At 34.3% G+C, this 26,861-nt stretch overlaps 3 protein-coding genes across 4 annotated transcripts; all 3 read left to right on the forward strand.

Moving 5' to 3' along the window:
* Positions 1-6,523: 6,523 nt before the first annotated feature.
* On the forward strand, positions 6,524-12,776 carry LOC112008422 (potassium transporter 4). Its single transcript, XM_024040754.2, has 9 exons — positions 6,524-6,836; positions 7,765-8,005; positions 8,116-8,361; positions 9,035-9,085; positions 9,205-9,465; positions 9,695-9,747; positions 10,081-10,195; positions 10,293-10,547; positions 11,350-12,776. Exons 1-9 carry the CDS (start codon positions 6,792-6,794, stop codon positions 12,435-12,437), a joined length of 2,355 nt encoding a protein of 784 aa, XP_023896522.1. The 5' UTR covers positions 6,524-6,791; the 3' UTR covers positions 12,438-12,776.
* Positions 12,777-13,453: 677 nt separating this feature from the next.
* Positions 13,454-14,830, forward strand: LOC112008421 (non-specific lipid transfer protein GPI-anchored 30). Its single transcript, XM_024040753.2, has 2 exons — positions 13,454-14,217; positions 14,304-14,830. The coding sequence occupies exons 1-2, from the start codon at positions 13,890-13,892 to the stop codon at positions 14,435-14,437; spliced, it is 462 nt and encodes a 153-aa protein (XP_023896521.1). The 5' UTR covers positions 13,454-13,889; the 3' UTR covers positions 14,438-14,830.
* Positions 14,831-16,644: 1,814 nt separating this feature from the next.
* Positions 16,645-25,886, forward strand: LOC112008418 (ATP-dependent DNA helicase At3g02060, chloroplastic). 2 transcript variants are annotated; one of them, XM_065781684.1, is made up of 14 exons: positions 16,645-17,483; positions 17,967-18,192; positions 18,469-18,693; positions 18,936-19,070; positions 19,453-19,577; positions 20,305-20,444; positions 20,931-21,001; positions 21,702-21,863; positions 22,392-22,478; positions 22,644-22,817; positions 23,190-23,234; positions 24,178-24,534; positions 25,059-25,479; positions 25,576-25,886. In XM_065781684.1, exons 1-13 carry the CDS (start codon positions 16,888-16,890, stop codon positions 25,158-25,160), a joined length of 2,445 nt encoding a protein of 814 aa, XP_065637756.1. In that variant the 5' UTR covers positions 16,645-16,887; the 3' UTR covers positions 25,161-25,479; positions 25,576-25,886. The 2 variants fall into 2 exon arrangements, with proteins under 2 accessions (XP_065637756.1, XP_065637755.1); XM_065781683.1 differs by having other exon boundaries at positions 16,649-17,483; positions 18,448-18,693.
* Positions 25,887-26,861: the final 975 nt, after the last annotated feature.

Consider the following 26,861-nt stretch of genomic DNA (forward strand, 5'->3'; position numbering starts at 1 on the left):
TTAAATTTTTGGATAAGTTTGTTTTGAAAACATGGATTAGTAAGAGAGTGTTCTATTTTGTAGGCATTTTAAGTAAAGTTATAGATATATTTTTACTGGGTTGTCATCAAGTTTTTTCCTTGTTAAACGTAGGTATATTATCCTGTGGAATCCATAGAGCATAGTACTGTTGGACCTATCATAGTCATTGAAATTTAATCCATAACTAGACAGTGGTGGCTCTAGGATTTTTTTTGTAAGAAACATAAATTATAAAAAATCTATAAAAAAATTCTGGAACATATCAAGTCTCAACGTTACAAAAGAAAAAGTAAATACATAAAATATTACAATTGCATTCTTCATATTTGAAATCATTGCAAAATATAAAACTTCATTACCAATCTTACAAGCTACATTTTTTCAAATTTGTTAAAAACTTAAATCTAAATGGATTTTTTCTGAAGTTTAAGATCAGCAAATTTCTATTTTTGTTGTTAGGCTTACTATTTTTTCTTCTAGATTTTATATCAAATTAGTTTGTTGTTGGCTTGTTTTTTAATATTTAAAAAAGCCAAACTATTGTTAAGAGTATTTTCAAGCGGTAAAAAAAGAAATTAGGGTCAAGTGTTTAATATATATATATATATAATTATTTGTGCTGCGGTAATTTATAAACAAAAATAAAAAAGAGTTTAATTATATCAGTTTCTTTTCGCCGTAGAACTGAAAATAGTAGATATTATAAAGTTAAAATAGTAGTTACATAGTGACAATACTAGTTATATTCAACACGCATGGGCATTGCTCATCATATCTGAGAGAAATATTTATTAAAAACAAAAAAGAGTAGGGCAAGTCTCAAAGAGTCTTTTCCTTTCCAGGTTGCTTCGTGCTGCTGCTAACCTATGTGCATGAATGTTTGCTTCAGGGTATACGCTATCTGTAACGTGAGTATTTTTTTCTTTTTTTTTTTGATACGTGTAACGTGAGTATTAATTTAAAGAAAATGTTAATGATCATCTATCAGTTAGTCTAAGTTTGTAGAAAAAATAACCATGTCGATAGGTATCAATTGAGTAATGTTGGTGACTGTAGGCAATGCCTACGGCTACTAGGCACTATTCGGTAGTCAGACCTGGGTTACAAATGGGTAAAGTTGGTACAAACCGTACAATAGTTTGATGTTGAGTATTGAAGTGATTGCATGAATTATTCTTTATTTTATTTTATTTTTTTGTTTGAGTTGGTTTAATGAGTATTGGTTTTTTTTTTAAATGAAAAGGCAGGATCTTTGGTGTAGATTTATCAACTTCATGTCATGTAATCAGTATATCATGTGTTTAGCTAACTTATTATCATACTATTATATTAATCAGTTTTTGAGATAGATGTGATTGAATCTCATATTTCTTATTCAACTATTAAAAACTTTACCAATTAAGCTAATTGAAACTCTCTCTAAGTTAATCATAGATTTTTATAAATATCACTTTTGGATTTTTGGACTTTGACATGGGTGCCAATTTAGTATTTGGATTTTCGATAGGAACAATTAATCCTTATCTTTAGGTCTATAATAAATTAAACATTATGTTAATATTTTATTTTAAAGCCTAATTTTTTTTTTTGGAGACAGTTTCAACCTATGACATTTGTTCCTGATGATAGCTTTTTAACATCAGACCAAGATACCAATCGGTTTTTGGTGTAGCGGGGATTGAACCCCAAATTTCTTATTCAACTATCAGAGACTTTATCAGTTGAGCTAACTGAAACCCACTCTAACATTTGAATGATGTACACATAGTATGATAGTAATAATGACATTTCAAAATTATTAATGACAAATAGAACTATGTGCAAATCACGTAATGAAATCTATTAATTTTTAACAAAAAATATTAACGGAAGATTTGATTTGTAGATTTGTCATTAACATAAAGTTTAGGAAGTTAATTACTCAAATATTACCATTGCGTACTCTTAGTATGGGTTTGGATAGAAGGTTTAGTTGCAGCGCGTTTTCCTTCTATGCGTTTTCTCTCTTTTTTTTTTTTTTTTTTTTTTTTTTTTTCGCACTTGTTGACTTTGGGGACAAAATTCACTGTGCGTGCACTGTTACACACTGTTCACGCAATATTTAATATTAAAAGTGGATCCCACAATACTATTCACACATTTAAAAATTATTTTGCTACAGTGTTTTCAGCAACAATCAGTTTTTATCAACTTTCAGCAACAATAAGTGCTATCCAAACGGACCCTTAATGTGATGGTCATTCTAAAAATATAAATTATTGTAGGGGGGGAAGGGGAGTAAAGGCCAGAGTTCAAGTTAATTTCAATGGTATTTAGTAATGATAATAATAACAATAAAGAAACTTTTTTTTGGGGCTTAAAACACTTATTTTATTTAAACCTATACGAATATTGTCACAAATATTCAAGTTTCAACAATCAAGCTTAACCGCTGTGTTCGCTGAATGCGAATTCAGTTGCATACTCTTTAGCCCATTATGTTAGGCAGGTAGATGAGGATACTGTATGGTTGGAAGAGTCACCTCCTCCAGCATTGGAGGCATGTATTTGGATTCTCTTTCTATTCATGGATGAATGAATTTGAGTTTGGTTTCCAAAAAAAAAAACAAAAAAAAAAAAAAAAAAAAAAAAAAAAAAGCCTCATGGCGCACGCTAAATGTATGTGATGAGGCTACTGTGTGTCTATAGAGAGAGAGAGAGAGAGAGAGAGAGAGATGCTATGTCCACAATATTTTTACAATATTTTCACAATAAATCACAAGTGGTTAGTTGTTATTAGTTCAAATTTGAACCAAACACTAAGATTACTTTTTTGCTCCAATAATAACAACCAGTAACAACCTGTCACTTAGGATTTGTTGTAAAAATGTTGTAAACATATCATTTCTCATATATATATATATATATATTTGGGAGAAAAGATAGAGACAGGATAATATATTGAAATTGAAGTAAACATGATTTTCTCTAAGGATCCGCAATTATTGAACCTTATATCGTATTTGATGCTTGAATTCCACATCATGAAGATAAGAACATATAATTAGATGGAGACGCGGAACAAGCATCAAAGAAAGAAAAAAAAAAACATGTACAGAGGAATACCGCTTTTTGTTGGTCTTAATAATTATCCAGTAGCTAGTCTCTATTTATAACCTGTTTGATAATAATTTTTTGAGCATTACGTCCTTACATTTAAATACCCTTTTTGTATTTGTATGATACAAATGTCTGTATCGTACGATTTTTTAATATGTCCAATCCAATACACGCTTATGATACGACACTTTCCTACTTGGATTTGATACCTAACAAGTGATGTGTACTGATTCAAGTATGGTCCTAAAAGAAATTGATTGAATTTGTAATTGGTCCTAAAAGCTAAAAGAAAGTGATGTGTATTGATTCAAGTATGGTCCTAAAAGAAATTGATTGAATTTGTAATTGGAAAAGAGATAGATTGAAAGGAAGTGAAAGTGGAAGTTATGTGTAATGTCAAAGAACTATGTGTCTGTATTGTCAGTCAATGGTGAAATAATTGAATGTTGGAAAGGAGGTGCATTGAAACCAAAAGCATCAGTGGTCATGGCGGGCTACTGTGTATTGTGCGTTATTGATAATGTAGTTTTAATATATTTTTATGGGTTATTATGATAGGGCTTGAAGAAAAAATAGTTCACAAATGCCCAATGGGAGGTCAGGTTGATGCCAAATTTATTTTCCATTGTCTGGTGGAGCTTGGTAGCAATAGCCAAATCGCAAAGGTTGTGATTGCATCGTACACCAAGACGACTCCGCTTTGTCCTTTTGAGTTTTGAGAACATGTAGGGTTGTAAATGAATAAGCTGAAAAGAACTCAAAATATTTTTGTCATTGTTAATTTTTCTATATATATGAAAAAAAAGAAGTTAAGTCCGCTTTTGTTTTTAAGTAAAATATTTTAATGTGTTTGGTGTGAAGTGTAAAATTTTTCAAGCACAAATCACCAAAACTAGCGGCTCAAGCTTGTTTGGTTAGGTTATTTTAACAATAGTTTTCAGTGTTTAAATATTGAAAACTGTAGGCCAAAAAAACAACGTGTTTGGTAAAGATGTTTTTTACTGAAGTGTTTGAGTTACGTTGCCCAGTTTAAGGTGTTTAAACACTGAATTTAAAAAACTCTTCTTACAAGTTTTCAGTTTTCAAATAATGTTACTTAATGACACTTTTATAAATATGTTGAAAACCAAGAGGCCTACTTCATTAGACAACACATGAACTGACTTGATATGGAAGAATTACACGCAGGTACCATGAGCCCAACCTGTCAGCTTTTGCTCTGGCTGACGGGTCCTCTATGACATGCTAGGCGCGAAGGAATGCATGCTAACTAGGTTAAAACAAAACCGACGGGCTGAAGTCCCCTAGGCTGCTGAACAAAGCATAAAGGCTGACGGTAACTTAGCTGAAGGGAAGTACAGGCTGACGGCTGAAAGGCTGACGGTTCCATAAAGAACATAACTTGGTAGTCACGCATGGGTCTTAGGGAAATTACTTGTATTCCACGCCCAGTATCAGAGTCCTATAAGGAAAGGATTCCGCAATCTACGCATAAGGATTCCTATAAGGAAAAGACTTCTACTCCAAGGAAGAAAGGTCCACCCTCTACTACTATAAAAGCCCCAATACCCTCATAAGCCGAGGTACGCATAATTAACCCCTCTCTAGCACTCTAGAGTTGAAAAGAAGTTCTAACTTGACCTTCGGAGGGTATTTGGCCGGCACCACACCGGTGCTCTCTGTGAGGCCCTTTCCTTTTTGTTGTGAACTTGTATTCCACGCCCAGTATCAGAGTCCTATAAGGAAAGGATTCCGCAATCTACGCATAAGGATTCCTATAAGGAAAAGACTTCTACTCCAAGGAAGAAAGGTCCACCCTCTACTACTATAAAAGCCCCAATACCCTCATAAGCCGAGGTACGCATAATTAACCCCTCTCTAGCACTCTAGAGTTGAAAAGAAGTTCTAACTTGACCTTCGGAGGGTATTTGGCCGGCACCACACCGGTGCTCTCTGTGAGGCCCTTTCCTTTTTGTTGTGCAGGTGTTGTTTTGAGCGTGCAAGCGTCGTGCAACTCACTGGTAAAGTTTACGGCATCATCATGACTTCTCTCTTTTCAAAAAAATATTAAATTGTATTGTGTTTGTTAGCTTTAAAAAAAAAAAAAAAACACACACACACATACCAAATACATAATTATGTTTTTTCACATATAAAACATGTTATTTGAAACATGGTAAATAATGATACTAAAAATCTCCAACTAAACGGGCCCTCAACCATCAAAGTTGTTAATGCCAAAAGTTCGATAATCAGACTGCTGTTCTGACTGCTAGACCTCTGGCACCACCTAGCCATTAGATGGGGGGAGGACTACCGTGTGTTTTTGTAAAATGTTTTACTAAGTTTTTAAAGGTAAAACATTTACAACTTTTTACAAAGGATTTTATTGTCAACAAAAAAAATTTTACAAGTTTGATCACATTTACATGCAAACAAACATTTGAAAATGAAAAAACACTTTACGGAAAAATATTTTACTTCAAAACAAATGGAGCGCAAGTAATTTATGAACAAACTTGAGTTTTTTTTATAACAAAATGAATCAAGTTAACATGTAATCTTGTATAGTGATTAACTCAAGCTCAATTTATGTTCATAATAAAATTAAAAGAACAAGACTGAACTTTTAATATTTGATTAGGCTAGGCTTATTTACAACTCTAAGAGAACTCCCATCAGTGCTTGTATAATAAAAAAAAAACACCACATTGTAACCAACCAAACCTAAAATTCACTCACATCATGCCATGCAAAATTATGTAAAAATACATAGTTACTACAATAATCATATAAATTTACACGATATTATTTATTTTGCATTTAGTTTTTTATTTCTTTATTTACGTATTTTGACGATGAAGAAAGAGAGTGAATAATGTTGTTATGTGTGAAGAAAGAGAAATAATTTAAAAAAAATTAATGAAATGTTGTGTAAAATAAATAATTGGATAAGAGGTGTTTTTTATTTTATTTTTATAAATATAAAAGGTGTTTTGAAAAGTGAATATGTAAAATATAAAAAATAAATTCTTATTCTAAAATAGACACAAATTTTTGCATAACAATGCAAATACTATAAAACATTCTTTTAATGGATTTAAATGATTTGAAAGTCACAATTTTTAATCACAACTCCGTTTTAAAAAAAAAAAAAAAAAAAAAATCACCACATCCACATTCGAATTCATTATCACTGAGTCAACAGGGTCTTTAGAAATATTGGGGGTAAAATAGAACGGTCAAAAAAGTAGTTACGTCATATAAAGTAAAAAGAAAGACGAGAAGCACGTGAGAAAAATGATACGAACACGCGCCTCTCGCGTCTCGTACGCGTGACATGGATAAGATTGTTAGACTTTTTATTATTATTTATTTATACAATAAGGTTTAGACATGCTGTTGTTAACTTGTTTTAACTAGTTTTTTTTGGTAGTACTAAGTTGAGACTCTCAACACACACAGAGAGAGAAACAGAGAGAGCGGGATATGCTAAAAGTTAATTGAAAGGATTAGATTTGATGAGAGAGAGGATTTCGGAAACTTCAAACTGCTTTCTCAGCTTGACATAAATTCAAACACATAGCAAACTGAATAGAGATTCTCTCCTCCCACATATATACACACACACACACAGAGAGCGAAAGCGAGGTTTGGCTGTCCTCTTCTCCATGGAGCCAGAAGCTGGAATTCCGATTCCTCGGAATCCATACTCGGTTAGTATTTTTTTTTCTCTGAAATCCCAATTCCTAGTTTACTTGTGTTTTTGTTTTTTGGTCTTGAAATCTGGGATTCTTGTTGTAAATTTCTGAGCTTGGGATAAATACAAACACCTCACAGACCAAAATGTTTGTTACGTGCTTTCTTTCGTTAAATCTTTTCATGGTCATTTTTTTTTTCCGTTGTTGTATGGCTAAATTAAATGGATACAGAGTTAAGTTTTGTTGAATTGATTGATTGTGTGTGTGTGTGTTTTGTATTTGATCGAAATTTTTTGAGATAATGATGATTTTTCTGATAAGGTATAAACCTTTTTTTTTTTTTTTAATGTATATTTCAACTCAGTTTCTTCATCTTCTGTTGTTATAAATTTTATAATTATCATATTGGGTGATGTTAGTTTTATAGTATTATATTTTGCCCTGATGTTAGCTTTCAAGCATAATATATGATTATAATTAGTTTGACTTTAATTATCCTCTTATTTTTTACATTTTCTAGGTGGATTGCTGAATTCATGTATTGCATTTGGTACAATTATTGATGCATAATGACCTATTATAAATATTTCTTAAATGCTATATGCGTTAAGGTGGTATTTGGGGTGTGTTTCTAAAGACTTAACTATCTTCTTATTGATTTGTTTCAGTGATCGTTTGACTAATTATTTGCTCTGTATTGTATAGTAAAGTACTACCTTGGCTCTGACGTCTCTATCATACAGCCTAAACCCAACTCTAGTTTTTTTAGCATTGCCGTTGTCAATGTAGAGTTAACATTCACCACAAGTTTTATGACTGGATTCCCAAATTATTAGTTTTAGCTTTCAAATACCACTGTATATGGCATCACTTGTATCATGACCAGATTCTTTTTCTATAACTGCAATTCACTCAACTTTATAAAAGTTTTGTGCCCTTGCAGCTTTCGTGGGTGAATTTCTCCAGGAATCTAATATTAGCTTATCAAAGCTTTGGTGTAGTATATGGAGACCTGAGCACTTCACCTCTGTATGTTTATACAAGCATATTCAAAGGGAAGTTGCAGACACATCTAAATGAGGATGCCATATTTGGTGCATTTTCCTTAATATTCTGGGCGCTGACATTGATACCATTGCTCAAGTACGTTTTTATCGTACTGAGTGCAGATGATAATGGTGAAGGTGTGGTGATTATTAAACTTTTAACTGGATATAATCCTTTCATTACATCTAATTTGAATACCTACGAATCAAGCCTCTACCACTTCTAATTATATTATAACTGATTTCAGGTGGGACATTTGCTCTTTACTCACTGCTTTGCAGGCATGCAAAGTTGAGCTTACTTCCCAATCAACAAGCAGCCGATGAGGAGCTCACAGCCTATAAATATGGCCCATCATCACATACTATAGCATCTTCCCCACTAAAGAGATTTTTGGAGAAGTATAAAAGGCTACGAACAGCCCTATTAATCGTGGTATTATTTGGTGCTTGCATGGTCATAGGTGATGGAGTGCTGACTCCTGCAATTTCAGGTAAGTTACAGAAGTGGTCCCCACATGTCATTTCATGTCCAGTGTCATTCTGGATGTTGAATGTGAATCTATATATTTTTGGTTCCATAAATGCCTTTTCTAGGCATAAGAGAGACAATAGATGTAGTTTATGTTGCAACCTTTCACGAAGTCATTTACATTGAGCTATTGACAAGGGAAAGATGTTCCCCTGGAAAACTCCCCCATATTATGGACTTAGTTATCGAATTTATCATAAGGATATAGATGACTTGGACCATGGCTAGCACTGAGCTGATTCTAACTCAGGTGAATACTGGTTATAAATGTCCAATTCTTTCATATTAGGTGTAATCTCATTATGGGGATTAGTAAATGCTTAAACAGCTATAATTGATGGTTGTGGGCATCATTGACTTTCTGATTTATTCATTCCTCTGATTCCTAGAAAAATGATCAGATCTAGAGTTCAGGTTGTATTTCATTGCTAATTGCCTTTTCCATTGTTTCTCAGTGTGGAAAGTGGTGTACTTGTGCTTTAATACTGATAAATAAGTATTTGATAGGATCTTCCACTGGTTTGTTGCTATATCTTATGAAAACTTCTTGTCTGGGATTAATAAAACTATATTTTAAACCCACTCATGATTTTTTTTTTCCTGTGAAATTAAGGAGTGTTGCACATGTTTTGCAGTTCTATCAGCAGTATCGGGACTAAAAGTTGCAGAATCAAAATTAAATAATGGTAAGTAGTTGTCTTGACATATTGCGACTATAGAATTCATGATGCCTATTGATCAATGCCGCTTATGGCTTCATGTACAGTTTTTGTTTGTGACATGCTATGCTACTTATTGTTTGTAGGTGAACTCCTCTTGATTGCCTGTGTAATATTGGTGGGCCTGTTTGCTCTGCAGCATTTTGGCACCCACAGGGTAGCATTTATGTTTGCACCAGTTGTGATCATCTGGTTGGTATCGATTTTTTCCATTGGGTTGTACAACACAATATCTTGGAACCCAAAGGTTGTACGTGCATTATCCCCGTATTATATTATCAAGTTCTTTAGGGAGACTGGCAAAGATGGTTGGATTTCTCTGGGAGGGATTCTTCTATCTATAACTGGTATGTTGGTTCTGGTATTTGTTAGAATATTATAAGGCATGCACGATATATTCACTGGGTTTTTGCAGCAAATGGTGCAACTCATCTTTGTGAATCTGGTTGAGTTGAAGTTGTATTTTTTGTTTATTAGATACAAGTAGTTCTTGCTACCTCAAAATGCCATTTTAATTGTCGGATGTCTCTAAATTTAATGCACTACTAACGACTTAGCTTTTCTGGGTCTCACCAGGTACTGAAGCTATGTTTGCAGATCTTGGTCATTTCACTGCCTTCTCAATAAGGGTTAGTTTATGATTCGATCTGTATTTTATGCACAGAAGATACAAATTGGCATGAATGGGAAGCTGTAAAAATGGGTTTTACAATTTGCTTGCATGAGTGAGGGGCTCACTTGATCTTTTCCAACTTGCCAGATCTCTTTATTGAAACTCGAATTATTGAAACTCGAATAACTTTCACGTTCAACTGTTATAGCATTCTGTAGGATGGTTGGAAAAATGATGCACTCAGTCTAGGAATATGACTACATAACCACGACTCATTTTAGTATGTAGGCCTCTTCTTCATGCAGATTTGTATAGTTGAGCCATTTGAATTTTGTATTTGCCTGTGCAGGTTGCATTTGCATTTGTTATTTACCCCTGTTTGGTAGTGCAATACATGGGTCAAGCTGCTTTCTTATCTCAACATCTGGACCAAACTCCTAGAAGCTTTTTTGAGTCAATACCTGGTTAGTCCATTCTGACATCAAGTGATGCTAATACCAGAATTCTGTTTTTAAACTCGAGTTGGTCTTATTTTGTTTTCTATCCTTTCTTATCTTGCAGAATCTGTATACTGGCCTGTCTTTGTTATTGCCACCCTTGCAGCAATTGTTGGTAGTCAGGCTGTTATTTCTGCTACTTTCTCCATCATCAAACAATGCCATGCCCTTGGTTGCTTTCCCCGAGTCAAAGTTGTGCACACCTCAAAACATATATATGGGCAGATCTACATCCCAGAAATAAACTGGATACTCATGATCCTTACTCTTGCCATAACTATTGGATTTCAGGACACAACCATGATTGGAAATGCTTATGGTAAGTCATTATTTGAAAGAGCTCTCACTCTCTCTGGATTGGCAAGTTAAATATAAATTTAATTAGTCTTGAACCCACGACCTTGTTCTTATGGGGGAGTAGGTGCTATTTGAGCTAGAGTGCATTGTGCTCTTTATTTTAGTTGTAATGTCCTAATATAATATGCTTCATAACTTTGTTTTTTAGTCATAACAAAGAATTTTAATAAACTTAGTGTTGATTAAGTCCTCTTGTCAACTGCCATCCCTCTCTCTTCTCTAAAGGCACCATCGAAATGTGTTTATTGGTGAAATACATTCTTGGTACCAGTGTGTGGTCAATTGGTCAGTTACCTCAGCCATTAGGATGGGACTTCATTGGATGTGGCTTTAGATTTGTGATTTGTATGTATGACTAATTTTCATTCAATAGATGTTGCTGTTGAATTGTTTGTGGATGTATGTGCCCATGTATTTTTCACAGAGAAGGTTGGCTTAATATAATAATAGTATACATATAACCAAATAGATATACAGCAGAAGAAATGATACAATTGCATGTTCATTAAAAATACAAAACAAGAAAATAAATAAGTAATTATATGCATGCATATATACCATGAAGATTTCTTTGTTGCTGCCAAGCTCTAGCTCAGATAATGATCCAGACCAAAGCCATAGGTTTTGATGATTTATTTGAGATTTCAAGGGACTCGAATAAGTGTGTTTACTGCATATATACCTTGATGATTTCTCTGTTTTTATATTAGCCCCATGACTGTCTTGTATGTGATTTTGATTCATTTTTGGTTTTTGGTTTCCAGGACTTGCTTGCATGACAGTTATGTTCGTCACAACATTTCTCATGGCGCTTGTCATAATATTCGTTTGGCAGAAAAGTGTCTTTCTTGCTGCTGCATTCCTTTTTTTCTTCTGGTTCATTGAGGGTGTATACTTGTCAGCAGCTTTAATGAAAGTGCCTCAGGGAGGATGGGTCCCCCTCGTGCTTTCATTCGTCTTTACGATTGTTATGTATGTCTGGCACTATGGTACTCGCAAGAAGTACACTTTTGATCTACACAACAAAGTTTCATTAAAATGGTTACTTGGCCTGGGCCCTAGTCTTGGTATTGTCCGTGTGCCTGGGATAGGCCTCATATATTCTGAATTGGCAACAGGAGTCCCTGCAATATTTTCTCACTTTGTAACAAACCTCCCTGCATTTCACAACGTATTAGTTTTTGTTTGTGTAAAATCAGTTCCTGTTCCTTATGTCTCACCAGATGAACGTTTCCTCATAGGCAGGGTTTGCCCAAGACCATATCGTATGTATAGGTGCATAGTGAGATATGGGTATAAGGACATACATCGGGATATTGGAGACTTTGAGAGCCAGCTTGTACAAAGCATTGCAGAGTTCATCCATAGGGAAGCAGTAGAACCACAGTTCTCGGCCTCCGAGAGTTCATCATTTGACGGGCGGATGGCTGTTATAAGCACCAAAACTTTGCAATCAAGCTCAAACCTAATGGTATCTGAGCAAGAGGATGTTGATGTGGGCATCTCTATCCAAAGCAGCAAGTCTCCAACCCTCCAGAGTTTGCGATTGGTTTATGATGATGAGAACCCGCAAATCAGGAAGCGCCATGTCAGGTTTCACTTACCCCCAAGCCCTGGGATAGATCCTGCAGTTCGGGAAGAGCTGATGGATTTGATTCAGGCAAAGGAAGCAGGGGTTGCATATATACTGGGGCACTCATATGTAAAGGCCAGGAGATCTTCCTCATACTTAAAAAAGATTGTGATTGATATTGGGTATTCATTTCTTCGAAAGAATTGCAGGGGCCCTGCTGTGGCGCTTAACATTCCTCACATTAGTCTTATTGAAGTTGGCATGATATACTATGTCTAGTCCTTTGAAGAAACTTAATCGTTTATGATCCTGGTGGTTATGTTTCCTATGGATGAATAGGGAGGTGGCCATTGCCTTGATCTTGGGAGAAGGAATGTAAGCTTAATGCAAGTTATAGGATCTTAGGTGGCTGGTATTTCAATACAAACGTTTCCTGCTTCTGCTGCACCTTCTTCAATCTGTATAGCTGATATAAAGATATATTGAGTTTTAGCTTTATGAGTTATTTTAGGCTTTCAATTTTGCATGATGTATCTGTGAATAGATATAATTCCTTCAAAAACAGGAAGGTTTGGTGTGAGACCTCTCTTGAAATTTGTAAAAGCCATCTTTGAACTAGGTGTCACTCACTGGCAAACCATGCCTCATATCAATTAGTATGTACTAACAACTGCATCGATATGTTGAAGAAAGATTTTTAGTTTCAATACAATGTGTAGTTGAAACTTCAGACATTAACGGAACAAAACCATGCCTAGGACCAAGTATGCAATGAGGATTAAACTCCCATTGAGTCTTCAAAGTAATCCGCCATGTAGTTCTAAAAAATTTAGGGTAAAATAATATTTAGATCCCTAAATTTTACTAAAAGTTTATTTTTCATTCTTAAACTTTTAAAAGTTCATTTTTTGCCCTTAAATTATTTAAAAATTCATATTTTGTCCCAAAACTATTGAAAGAGTTTTATTTATGTCCTTAAACTTTACAAAAAATTTGTTTTTAATCTCTAAACTATTTAAAAAATTCTTTTTTATCCTTATTTTTGTCTTTATACTATTCAAAAACTCTTTACAAAATTTAGAGATAAAAAAAGAACTTTTTAAAGTTTAGGGACAAAAAACAAACTTTTAGTAAAATTTAGAGACCAAAATAGTATTTTATCCAAAAATTTATCAGTTCATTTGAAATTAAGGGATTTGTTTTTGCCACATTACCAATAATTTACATCATAATAAAATTGTGATAGTAGTCATTTCTTTAAATATTGATCACAGAAACTTTTAATTTTCTCTTTTTAAAATGGATAGATGGGATTTTATAAACTTTGTGGTAGGGTTATCCTAATAATTCTAGAGGATTCAATCATGTTGTGAGAAGTGAGAACCAAGAGGCAAGAACTCGTTCGATTTAGTAATTTCACTTATTTGTCTTGCAATGATAGAACTAAATGGTATTGTCTCTCAACCAAATCACCCCTTACATGAGCTTTTTTTCTAGGTATATTAATTTGTCTAGAAAAGTAGCTTAACCTATCCAACAGCCACTATCACCGCCTCTATCAAATGTCAGCCTCCACGTCCCTAAAAAAGTAGTCACCGAATCATAAGAGTCAAATAGTCTGCAACCAGTTGGATCACCAACTTTCTATCATATTCAAACCTCTCTCTCTCTCTCTCTCTCTCTCTCTCATACATATATATGTGCTGGAGTTGATAAAAAATTGAAGCAAACATGGAGATGAAGCTGCTTTGGTTGTACTATGGGATTGCATTCCTAGCCTTGGCCATTTTGACGCCAAATGGACGGGCTCAAGACACTTCATGCCTAAACCAGCTTACTCCTTGTCTAAACTACCTTAATGGAACCCGAAACCCACCTGACAGTTGTTGTAACCCTCTGAAATCTGTGATCAAATCCAATCCAAAATGCTTGTGTAGTTTGATAAGCATCAAGAGCAGCAGAAAAGCTGAGCAGGCTGGTATCAATGTGAACCAGGCCCAGATGTTACCTGGAAGATGTGGACAAAATGTCAACCCCATCTCCTGCCTTTCAGTTTCAAGTATGCATCTCATTATGTTTTCTATTACTTCATCAAAATTTTGAGCAAACTTTTTTCTAATCTCTATTAATATACTTGTGTTTCAGGTTCTCCTAGTGGACCTAGTCCCAGGGGCTCAAGTTCAAACTCTGCAAGCATATCCTCTTTCCAGTCCAAGTGCATTATACTGATCACAGCTTTATCAATAGCTCTTCAGATTTTGTGGGCGCCATGCATGTAGAAGGGTGACTTGATCACGTACAACAAGAAGTTTGATCACTTGGCTATATTAGATCAAGAAACTTGTTTCTATTATTGAGCTCTCTCATCTATGAACAAGTGATTTCTTATTGTTTCATCTTCTTTCTCACAACAAAATGTATTTCTATAAGCTAGTCTGGGAATTATTTATTTGTAAAACTATTAGATCCTTGAAATTTGTGTGTTCCATGTTAATGAGTAAAACATCTTCTCATCCAAAAAAAAAAAATGTTAATGAGTAATGCAAAATGCCAATTCGCAATTGGTACCTTAAAAAAAAATATCAAATGCCAACATTAAGGTTATATCCATGCTTGGCATCTAGTGTAAGTCACCTATTATTCTTGTAACATGATCTTTATTTGTGCTTAAATTAGTAGGGAAAAGCTAAAGTTTTATAACTCAATTAGTACATTTGGATATTTTTAACTGAAATTGTCCAAATTTTAAGTACTCCTTCATCCATTATAACTATTGACTTATTTAAAAACACACCAAAAAAAAAAAATGCCCATAGAAAACTAAGGGCGGAGTGGGCCAAAGAGAATGCACGTGATGAGTGCGGGTCAAGGCCCAATGTAATTTTACCATGCCAAATTAAAAAGAAAAAAAATAAATTAAAGATTTTTATTTTATTTTATTATTATTTTTTACTACAAAGTGAGATGAGAGGTTTGGAACCTAAATGACCCTTTAGAGATAAATTTTTAAGCCACGACTAGGCCTATCCACAGGTCAATTCGAGTAAGATTTGTGCCCAACACAGAACCGACTCGACCACTTCGAGTCTTCAAAATCTAAACCCATCGTCGACCCATAAGATAAGTCGGTTCAAACGAGTCGAATATCAATTGGTGTTGGTTGGTGGTCAGTTGGACTCGGGGTAGAAGAAAATAGCCAAAACATGTTGGAATGGCCGAAATCTACCAGATCTGGCTGACACATGGTTGGATCTAGCGAGATTTCTAAAAGAACTCGCTGGATCTTGAAGATATCTAGTCGGATTTGTTGAGATCTCGCTGGATCTCGACATATCTAGCAATAAATTATCAGAAATTCCACATACCTGCAAAAATCGACATGTTTCCGATATATAGGCCGGTCATATTGGTTTGAATCTGATTTTGAAGAGTAGACCTGCCAATCGACCCGTCAGTCTCAGTTGTTGGAGGCTAAGACCCGTCGCCGACCATCACCAATGTTAGGTTGGCCGGTTTTTGCGTATGGATTGGATGATTGCATCGGGGTTGGTCGGTTATGGGTTCCTGTGGATAGCCCTAGCCACGACCGTCCTTGACACTTTAAGGTTTTGAGCTACAAATTTTTGGTAACCCATTTTGGTTTAAACATATAAATTTAAACATTTAAATTAAGCACTTGCCATTTTATAATCAAGAAAAGCTTTAAAAATGGTAGGTGAATATTAAGCAATTAAGAGGAAGACAATATATTTTTACAACTAATATATGAAAATTTTTAAGGATAAACGTAAAACTACAAATTAGATAAACAGAGTAAGAGCTTGGAGAGGCAACCTCATTCTTATTTCAATAAAAATAATATTTTTAAATTAATCTATCACCTCACTCGTGAGCTTAGCCCACCACAGTTTACACTTTTGAATTTTCTAATAGCTTATGTATAAGTTGATAAAACTAATTTAAGATTATTGGGAAATTATTATAAATTTTTGTTGTCCATAAAATGCAACAAAGTTATTGATTTTGTTTCATTCCAATTGAAATGGTTGAAAAATTCCATTCCACCACAGCTTAACAAAACTCTTTCTTTCTTTATTTATTTTTTTAATTTCGTTCTTTGAGGTTGCGATTGGGAACAAATTATAAATTCAGTTTATTTTATTATTTAGCTCATTTTTATTACTATTCATAAGTTCCACTACACTTTTTGATACTATTCATAAGTGTCACGGTACTATTTCAGCTAATTTTTACCTTTATCTATAATATTTAAAAAAAAAATTTCAATTTCAACTAAATAAGCTATTCTCAAACTGACCATGAATACGAAAACTAAGCCAAACCAGGTTTTAGTTTTAGGCCCAATACACACAGATATATACAATTTCTCAAATCAAATGTTTTATTTTGAGGAAATACCCGCACGTTTACAACCTAGGAAAAATTTGCTCACAACCCACAAGCAGTATTATTATCATTTTCATGTTTCAACACACAGCCACATCACATGCTTAGATACCTTTATGCCACCCACCACACACCGCCCCCCCAAATACAAAAACAATAAACAAAGTTACATAATAAATGATAATTCTACTACTTTTTTACATTAGATAACTGAAATGCCACTTCTTGATTGAAAAGTAAAACCCCTCCAAAACCTCTACCTCTGATTTATCCAAATTCTCCAATGTCCAAATTCTCCATTTAACCTCACTCTTCTTCTTCAATGGCTTGTTCTCTGCTCCCAGTACCCGACATTTCCAGGCCTCTGGTTTTGAAGAAACTCAGCTCATCTCCAAAGCTATGGACACGATTGGGTCTCAGGTGTCCTTGCCACTTCAAAACCAAACTTTCACTTTCACTTTCACTTTCACTCACCAAAGCTGTCTACACCCATAACTTCTCTCTCCCTCTCTCCAGAGACAAAATCGAACCCGACCAAGACCCCATTTCGTTACTAAACGAGAGGATTCGCCGTGACTATAACAAGCGAGACGCTTCGAGAACTGTCATGGACTCGAAGGAGGCCGAGAAGTATATTCAGCTGGTGAAGGAGCAGCAACAGAGGGGCTTGCAAAAACTCAAGGGAGATAGACAGCCCAAAAAGAATGGTGGGTTCAGTTACAAAGTGGACCCTTATAGTCTTCGTTCTGGGGACTATGTTGTGCATAAAAAAGTGGGTGTTGGAAGATTTGTGGGTATTAAATTCGATGTTCCTAAAGATTCTCCAAACCCAGTTGAGTATGTGTTCATAGAATATGCAGATGGAATGGCTAAGCTTCCTCTCACCCAGGCTTCTCGTTTGCTCTATCGATATAATCTGTACGTTTTCCTTAAATCCATTTTAGGTGCAGCACATTAGGTTCACCAATTAAATTCAAATATATGTCTGCATTGACCAATATAGCACAATACAAACAGTGTCATCTTTTGCAAGGAGAATTAAATTTGATACAGTTATGTGTTTGAATTTAATTAGAGGGACATGTATCCTAGTTTTATCCTATAATATATTGATTCTGTGTATCTTTCTAAACTGTTTTATCAGTTGTATAGAATGAACTTGGATGCAAGTAGTTGTAAAGGAGTGAAAGAAAGAAAATGAGTGGTTTATGTTGAATCTACTTACTAGACCAGTGGAACGTTTAATCGTATGTTTGAACATGAAATTAGAGTCATTGCCTGCTAGGAAAGTTTCCCAATGAATGAAGTATTTATGAACTTTGATGATTGTTTAGACAATATTGTGGCAATCTCTATATATTTTTTTGCTTTTGTTGTGTCACCATATCATTATATTTTTAGCCCGAATGAAACAAAGAGGCCCCGGACATTGAGTAAATTGAATGACACGACTGTGTGGGAGAGGCGAAAGACTAAAGGAAAGGTTGCGATTCAGAAAATGGTTGTTGACTTGATGGAGCTGTATCTACATAGGCTAAAACAAAGAAGGCCTCCCTACCCAACGAGTCCTTCCATGGCTGAATTTGAAGCTCAATTTCCTTATGAACCCACACCAGATCAAAAACAGGTAGTACTACTATCATTAGTGTTAATTTTCTTTGCTATATATCTTCATCTGGCTTGTAGTTAATGGCAAACTGCAGAGATTGGCTGATTTGGAACTATGTTATCATTAATTTTTTTTTTTTTTCCTGTCTTGGTGCTTACATTAAAACTGAAGTCCTCTTGTGTCATGATAGAATAATAGATTAGAAAGTTCTGAAATTTACAAAAATGGATGGATTCTGTTCCTTCCATTCTCAAATTATTTTCCTCATAACAGGCTTTCATTGATGTGGGGAAGGATTTGACAGAGAGAGAAACTCCGATGGACCGATTAATTTGTGGAGATGTCGGCTTTGGTAAAACTGAAGTTGCATTACGTGCCATCTTTTGTGTAGTCTCAGCAGGGAAGCAAGCTATGGTTCTAGCACCTACAATTGTATTAGCCAAACAACATTTTGAGGTTATTTCAGAGCGATTTTCTATGTATCCTGAAATGAAGGTTGGACTCATGAGCAGGTTTCAGGTTGGTGGAATTTGTCTCTTACACTAAGCAGTTTTTATACTCTTTGATTACTGTTATGTAATATTCAAGCCTTAAAATAGTAGCATAGACGATGTACAAGAAGTTGCACCCTTGAATTGCATTACCTGGTCTATTCTATAGGTGAAGCAATCATGACTAATGCACAGTTTGGAAAATTTTCCGTGAATAATATGCCATTGTCATTTAGGCTTGAGATTTAACAGAACTATGATAATATGCAGACCAAAGCAGAGAAAGAGGAGCACCTGCACATGATTAAAGATGGTCAACTGGACATTATTGTTGGGACTCACTCGCTTCTTGGAAATCGTGTTATGTATAATAATCTAGGTCTTCTCGTGGTCGATGAGGAACAGGTCTTCTTTCAATTCTTTTGCAGTTGTCCCTTTCTTTTTATGAAAATTAACTTTATTGTAAGGAAAGGAGGAACTAAAGTACATGGGCAGTGCACATGACGTGCCTACAGGAAAAAAAAAAAAAAAAAAAAAAGAGAGGACAAGAGTCATGTTTGAATTTTAAAATTTTAAGGAATTATAGGAAAGATGAACAAAATTGCACAAAAAGGAACTCTACTTTTGTAACAGGAAGCCTGCAGTTAATCCTTTACCTTTACACTATATAAGAAATAATGGAATAACATTGCAAGTTTCAAATAATTCAATTTATAACAAACCCTCTACTTGTTGACCTATGTTTATTTACACTCCTGATTAATTGCAATGTTTATTTACTTTACAGAGGTTTGGTGTCAAGCAGAAGGAGAAGATTGCTTCATTTAAAACCTCAGTTGATGTTCTTACCCTCTCAGCAACGCCTATACCAAGAACCCTTTATTTAGCATTGACTGGGTTTCGTGATGCAAGGTACCAAGCTTGCTGAAGATATAGATCATAAGATATTTGATTGCACTGTGGTTCTTCTTCTGATATTTAATCCGGATGTTAGAGTTCTATTTGTTTTGATGCAAGTTAAGGCAGTTGATAGCTGATGTAGTAGGATGGCATCTCTCTCTCTCTCTCTCTCTCTATGATTGCTAGAACCCTCATTTATTTTATTAACATTCATGCAATGTGAATCTCATCATTTATTTGTACAACTGGACAATGAGTAAGGGCACTGATACAAGAATGAGGTATTAGATTCAGCAAATTCACTAAATAAGGGTGATATTTTAGATCACAATTTATCTTATAGACATTTTTACCCTTTTTGAATTATTCACATATGTAATATTTTCACAATTTCATTATTAGAGGTAGTTGGGATTTAAGCTTTGTTAAGATGGGTTGTTTCTCTAAGAAAACCGTGATGAGATTAATTTATTGTCTCTTGAAAACTTTATGAAGGAATTTACATACTTTCTACTACATGTAAGGGTTAAATTTGATGTGAAAATGAAGAAATGAATGGTATATGATGATGTGGGCATGTTTGGTGTACAACATGTGTTTCAGGTGGATATTACACTCATATGATTGTTTGCTGTGACTTAGGACATAACCTTGCTAAAAACATTTTTTTAATAGTCAAGGATAACAGCTTTCTGGTTCTCTAAATGGTAGTGTTGTAAGTTCGTTTCCTCCTTTTCAGTTTGATTTCAACTCCACCTCCAGAAAGAGTACCAATAAAAACTCACCTTTCAGCATATAGCAAGGAAAATGTAATATCAGCCATCAAGTATGAGCTGGACCGCGGGGGCCAAGTTTTTTATGTTCTGCCTCGTATCAAAGGTGATTTCTGACAAATCAGTTCTGATTTTTTTTTTTTTTTTTTTTTTGTTTCTAAATTCTTTTTTTACTATGACATTTCTTTGTTTATTTTTCATATCAATTCCTGGGCTGTAAAATTATTCTGTTCTATCGTCTGGGTGCCTGGCAGAGTGGCAGTTGAATGTGTATATTATTGTTATGTTGTTACCATTATCAATCATATGCATATATCAGTCTGTGTAGACCATTCAATACAGTGGGGAACTCTACCATACATGTGTTAACAGTCATTTGTTTTATTTATTAAATTATAGAAAGAGAGGCCACAAGCAAAAGGAGAAAAATTCTTTATATAAATTTATATAAATTTTTATACTTAATAACAAACTTTGGAATCAATGGAATACATAGACATGAAGTCAAAAAGTTATTTCTCCAACAATACTTCTACATTTGCTATATGCTTTAGCTCAATATACAAGTTTTCTGACTATTACAATCTAACAGGACTGGAAGAAGTGATGGAATTTCTCGAACAGTCATTTCCAACTGTTGAAATAGCTATTGCACATGGAAAGGTAGTTACATTTTTATAACATGTTGTATTTCAAGTGAGTTAGTAGGATATGAAACAATTGAATAATGGAATAAAAAACAATTGAACTATGCCTTAATCATCAGGAATATTTAGAAAATAATGTTTCACATTTAAAGGTTGTGTTCAAGTTTAATATTTAAGGGTAGACATTGCTAGGATCGAAGCTTGCTGCTTTTGTAATAACTTGCCATGGGCAGATATGAATAATCTGAAAGCAAGTTTAATAACTTTTATGTCTGAATGCACCTTCAAACATTTTTATTTTTTCACATCAATAGCTGCAACCAATCTTGGAACTTACCCAAGAATGTTCTTTATATTATTTTTTATTTACACTTGACGAGCAGCCTTATGAATCGTGTGTGGAAAGCTGCAGCACAAGTCCATAAATAGTGCTTGTTGCCAAAGATCCTCGGGCAAATATTCAATAATTGTGTATCTTGTTTGTTATTGAGAAAGTTGTCATAGTTGCTCCTGTGGCTTTCTAACTTCAGAAATAATTAATTTTGACCATCACTAACTCCGGAATTTGAATACAGCATTGAAACTTTATACATTTGGGGATAATGTATGGCTCTGTATATGTTTTCAGCTAATCATGTCATACCTGTTTAGTGTGGCTAACTAGTGTTTTTGCCTTTTTGGTTGTTCATGCACCATGCCATGTGCTCTTATTGCAGCAATACTCAAAGCAGCTTGAGGAAACCATGGAGAAATTTGCACAAGGTGAAATTAAAATTCTTATATGCACAAATATTGTGGAAAGTGGGCTTGACATTCAAAATGCAAACACCATCATAGTTCAGGAGGTTCAACAATTTGGCATAGCACAGTTGTATCAGGTCCTGTTCTTTCTGCTTTCCTTGAATATTGTATATGTTTCTTGATATCAGAACATTTTAAGTGAGAACCTTTCAATCTTAAATGAAAAATTTTAGGGAATTTTTCCTCATAGTACCAATATAATGTTCAGTGTGGCTATGAGCCTAGAGACTTAATTCAGTATGTTTATTTATTTTTTAATTTTTAAGAAGAATTCAGTATGTGCTTAATAACTTGAAATTCTATATGAAAAAGTATGACAGGTATAATAGTTTTCAAGACCCAAAAAAAAAACTTGGTATTTTCTTTTTGAAAAAGGAACCTATGTATGTATGAATATTAATAGGGGTATGTGTGTGTATTAGGAAATCAAAGATACTAATCAAATGTATAAAGTCTGAATGTATAAAGGACTTCTAGTGCTTGCTTGATTTGTCATTTATGTATTTCTGCAATGGTGTGCACTCACTAGAGAAGATACTGACTTGCTTCTTTTTAATCATCTTTTATATCTGCTAATACTGTCGTCAATTGTTTAATCCCCATAGTTGCGTGGAAGAGTAGGGCGGGCAGATAAGGAAGCTCATGCACATTTATTTTACCCAGATAAGTCACTTCTGACTGATCAAGCACTGGTATGATTTTTGTTCTGAACCTGTACTTATACAATCCAGCTTTGTGGATTGTTCTTAATCTTTTTTCATGATTGTCTTCATCTTCTAGATGCATCAACCAGCTCCTAGTTTATAGTGTTGCCTGACTTGTAATTGCCTAAAGGTTCATTTTGTGCTTTGCTTTAGGAGAGGCTTGCTGCTCTAGAAGAATGCCGTGAACTTGGCCAAGGCTTTCAACTTGCAGAGAGAGACATGGGTATTAGAGGTTTTGGCACCATCTTTGGCGAGCAACAGACAGGTGATGTTGGAAATGTAGGCATTGATCTCTTCTTCGAGATGCTCTTTGAGAGCTTGTCCAAGGTACCTCTAGTTTATGTTCCACTCTCATAGATGTTTTGACTTTATAAGAAGTATTTGGTTTGATGTGCTGTGTGAATAATAATAGCTTCTTGCTTCCACTTTGGTGTCTTTTAGTTGCTTTGCCATTTCCACCATGCTTTGCACATCTAAATGTCTAAGTGATGGTATATCACAATGCTTTTCAACTTTATTAATGACAAGACAAGCCTGCTAGTTTTATAATTTTGTGTGGGTGTGTGCATGGATATATGTGAACATGTATGCTGAATAGAATGACTATTTTTGTTGGCTGGGCTTTCTAAGTATCTAGTACACTCAGCTCACTTGCTGTGCCTCTAATATAGGACTTAAACTGTTTCCATTGATTCCCAGGTTGAAGAGCATCGTGTTATTTCAGTTCCTTACCAGTCTGTACAGGTAATCAAATCCATCTTCTTAACTCATAAAACTTTGTTTTGTAGCATAATAACAAAGGTTTTAGAAGTCGATTCTAATGAACTTTGGTTTCTGATTTAGATTAAAACATGAAACCATATCTTAATGGGTCTTCAGGTCATCCCCGAAAATTTTGAAGTTGTGTTTAATGGCCACAGATAGTATGAAGTTCAATAACTTTTAAGATGTTCTGAAATATAACTGGTATTTCTTTTGTTTAAATATCTTTTCCCTGGAACTCTTACACTGGTCTTCTGTTTAAAAGAAGTTGAGTCCAAGCTCACCTGGGGGTGAGTTTAATTGGAAATATATTGAAATTATATAATTCCTTAGTCTCCTCAGTGGATCGATGATCACTGAGGGTGACAGCCTGCACAATGACCTCTTGCTATTCTTCAAACTGTGCCCTATTCCCGTTTTTCAGAGAGCATATTTTCATTCTAAAATTGCCTTGTTCTGGAAAAAGAAATTTTCTACAAGACAAAGTGAATTTTGTTTCCCCTTTATCCTCCATGATTAATAAGTAAGAATTATTATTGCAACATTAAATGATTACACAGGAAGGCCATTAAAACCATAGTCCCAGCAGATGACAGAGTAATAGCTTCATCCTTCACGATCGATTAAAAGCACATGTAGCAGTAGGGTTGCGCCATCTGAAGTCAGTGTTGTATTATATCTTCTTTCTTAGGATATCCATTTTGGTTGGTTTTGATTCACCTAAGTGAAATAATGGCTGCCTAAATATTCTAATTTTAAACAGCCTAACTGTCCACAAGAAAGAAGAGCTACTTAGGTTTCATCATAAACTCAATTTCTGTTATGGATTCATGAAAAATCAAACCTACTAGTAGTCTCTAATGGGAATCGATGCATATTAAAGCTTTAGTTTCTAATACCTTTTGTATCTATTTATTCATGCCAGGTTGATCTAAATATAAACCCTCATCTCCCTTCTGAGTACATAAATTATTTGGAGAACCCTATGGAAATAATTAATGAAGCTGAGAAAGCTGCTGAGAATGAAATCTGGAGTTTGATGCAATTTACAGAAAATCTGCATCGCCAATATGGAAAAGAGCCTTACTCCGTGGAGCTTCTATTGAAGAAGCTTTATGTGAGGAGGATGGCAGCAGATCTAGGGATAAAAAGAATCTATGCTTCAGGAAAGATGGTCGGTATGAAAACAAACATGACTAAACTGGTTTTTAAGCTGATTACAGAGTCAATGGTGTCTGATGTTCACCGAAATTCTTTGGTTCTAGAGGATGACTTAATTAAGGTAATTTATGTTACTTCTTTTGGTTTTTGGCTTTGTTATGTGTGGTTTTACACTTTTACCGTTAATACTCTTGCCTTTTCCATGCAGTTAATCCCTAATCAAGGATAATTCCCAATGTCACTAATCCTTTTGTTTTGGACACTAAAGAAATGAAGAAACCATCACTTTATATTTTGAAGGATCTTCTTTGGTATAACGGCAATAGATTTTTTTTTTTTTTTTTTTAAAAAAAAAAAAAGGTTTGCATTCAGATGTTATCATCTTGCTGTATGGTTAAATTTGCAATCCCATAATTAATTATTGTCCAGCTTTCCTCCTTGCATCTAATGTGTTGGTGACATGAGGCTCCTTATTCATCCCATCCTCCTTGCTAGTATTGGTTTTGACATGCATGAGGTTGACAGAGTCCATCTGTATTGCTATGCATCACTACTAATGCTAAAATTTTACATCTGAAGTGCTCTTTGGGTTTGACAAGTTAGTTTTACAATCTGTTTCTTTTTGAAATCTTTTCCTTTGTGCAGGCAGAACTACTTTTAGAGCTACCAAGAGATCAACTGTTAAATTGGATTTTTCAATGCTTGGCTGAACTTCATGCTTCGCTACCAGCCCTAATAAAATACTAGTTTTTTTTTTTTTTTTCCTAGGGAAGAAAAACATACAATTTTTGACTTGCTGAAGTCTTTGAAACTTCGCGGAATGGGTGCATCACAGTTAGATATATGCATTGGATGGGATCACTGAAAAGGAAGTTGAGAATCTGTCCATCTCTGATGATCCTGGATTGCGACCTAGTGTTGCAATTTAGTAGTGCCCTTGCATAAATCACATAAAAGTGTACGAAGTCAGGACTAATTAATGCAAAACCAATATAATACTTTAAATTATAAACATATTCCTTCTACCGCAGCCAGAACAGAACTAAGAAGTGTTTTTAAGTCAAAGGTGATTCTTCTATGTCAAATGAAGTTAAATGAGCAGACTCTTCAGTTTTTTTCCCCAATAATTAGTGCTTCTGACTGGCTTACATTGAATTTGCAGGACTCAAGTCTGAATATCTGAGGATGGGACTCTATCTGATCTGCTTTAAATTTTACTTCAAAGGGAACAACTTCACTGTGAAAAGAATGTAGATAGGCTAGAAGTTTAACACATCCTGGACTCTGTAAGATGTAGGCATATAGCCTTTCACATTGAAAGAAGCATATGTATTTATGCTCCCTTTTTGTCATGATTTTAATGTATAGAAGTTTTGTTCTAGATTATCTATGATGTATTGGATTAATAAAACTTGGATACATGGAATCTTGAAAATAGTAAGGCATATAATAATCTCAATGGTGTGATTCATTGTTGTACAGTTGTTGTTGATTTTTTTTTTTTTTTTTTTTTTTTTAAATCAATTACAATATGCGCCCATAAAAGTTAAGGGACATTTGATTATGCCCCAGGATGGGACTCTATCTGATCTGCTTTAAATTTTACTTCAAAGGGAACAACTTCACTGTGAAAAGAATGTAGATAGGCTAGAAGTTTAACACATCCTGGACTCTGTAAGATGTAGGCATGTAGCCTTTCACATTGAAAGAAGCATATGTATTTATGCTCCCTTTTTGTCATGATTTTAATGTATAGAAGTTTTGTTCTAGATTATCTATGATGTATTGGATTAATAAAACTTGGATACATGGAATCTTGAAAATAGTAAGGCATATAATAATCTCAATGGTGTGATTCATTGTTGTACAGTTGTAGTTGATTTTTTTTTTTTTTAAAATCAATTACGATATGCGCCCATAAAAGTTAAGGGACATTTGATTATGCCCCCTCGTTCAAAATTTTGGATTTGGACCCTGAATGTTATTTGGCATTTTGAAATAAGCCATTTTGTCCATAATCAATGATATGTGTCTGTTAAGTGTCAGATGCATTATTTATAAATGGTCTAATAAAAATATACCAAATAAGTTGGATTAAGGAGACCCCTTGTGTTGAAGAACGAGCTAGTCATAATAAATTGCATTGTACTCCTATACAAACATAGGAGTGCTATGCTTTCTTTCTTTCTTTCTTTCTTTCTTTTTTTTTTTTTTTTTTTTAATAATTCGATAGTGATAATGAAGGAGAAAAAATTTGAACCTTGAAGGTCTCCATTAAAACACTAAAAAGTGTTAACCAGTTATGCTAAAAAGTTCTTGGCGTACTATGCTTTCTAATAAGTGCTTTTTAATGAAGATGATTTTAGTTATAACACAAAAATTAATAACAATAATAATAAAAACCATATTATTTTAAAATGCACATAAGTAAATAAAGCAATTATATGT

The sequence above is a fragment of the Quercus suber genome, unplaced genomic scaffold, assembly GCF_002906115.3.
Source record: "Quercus suber isolate HL8 unplaced genomic scaffold, Cork oak 2.0 scaffold_275, whole genome shotgun sequence".
Lineage (NCBI taxonomy): Eukaryota > Viridiplantae > Streptophyta > Magnoliopsida > Fagales > Fagaceae > Quercus > Quercus suber.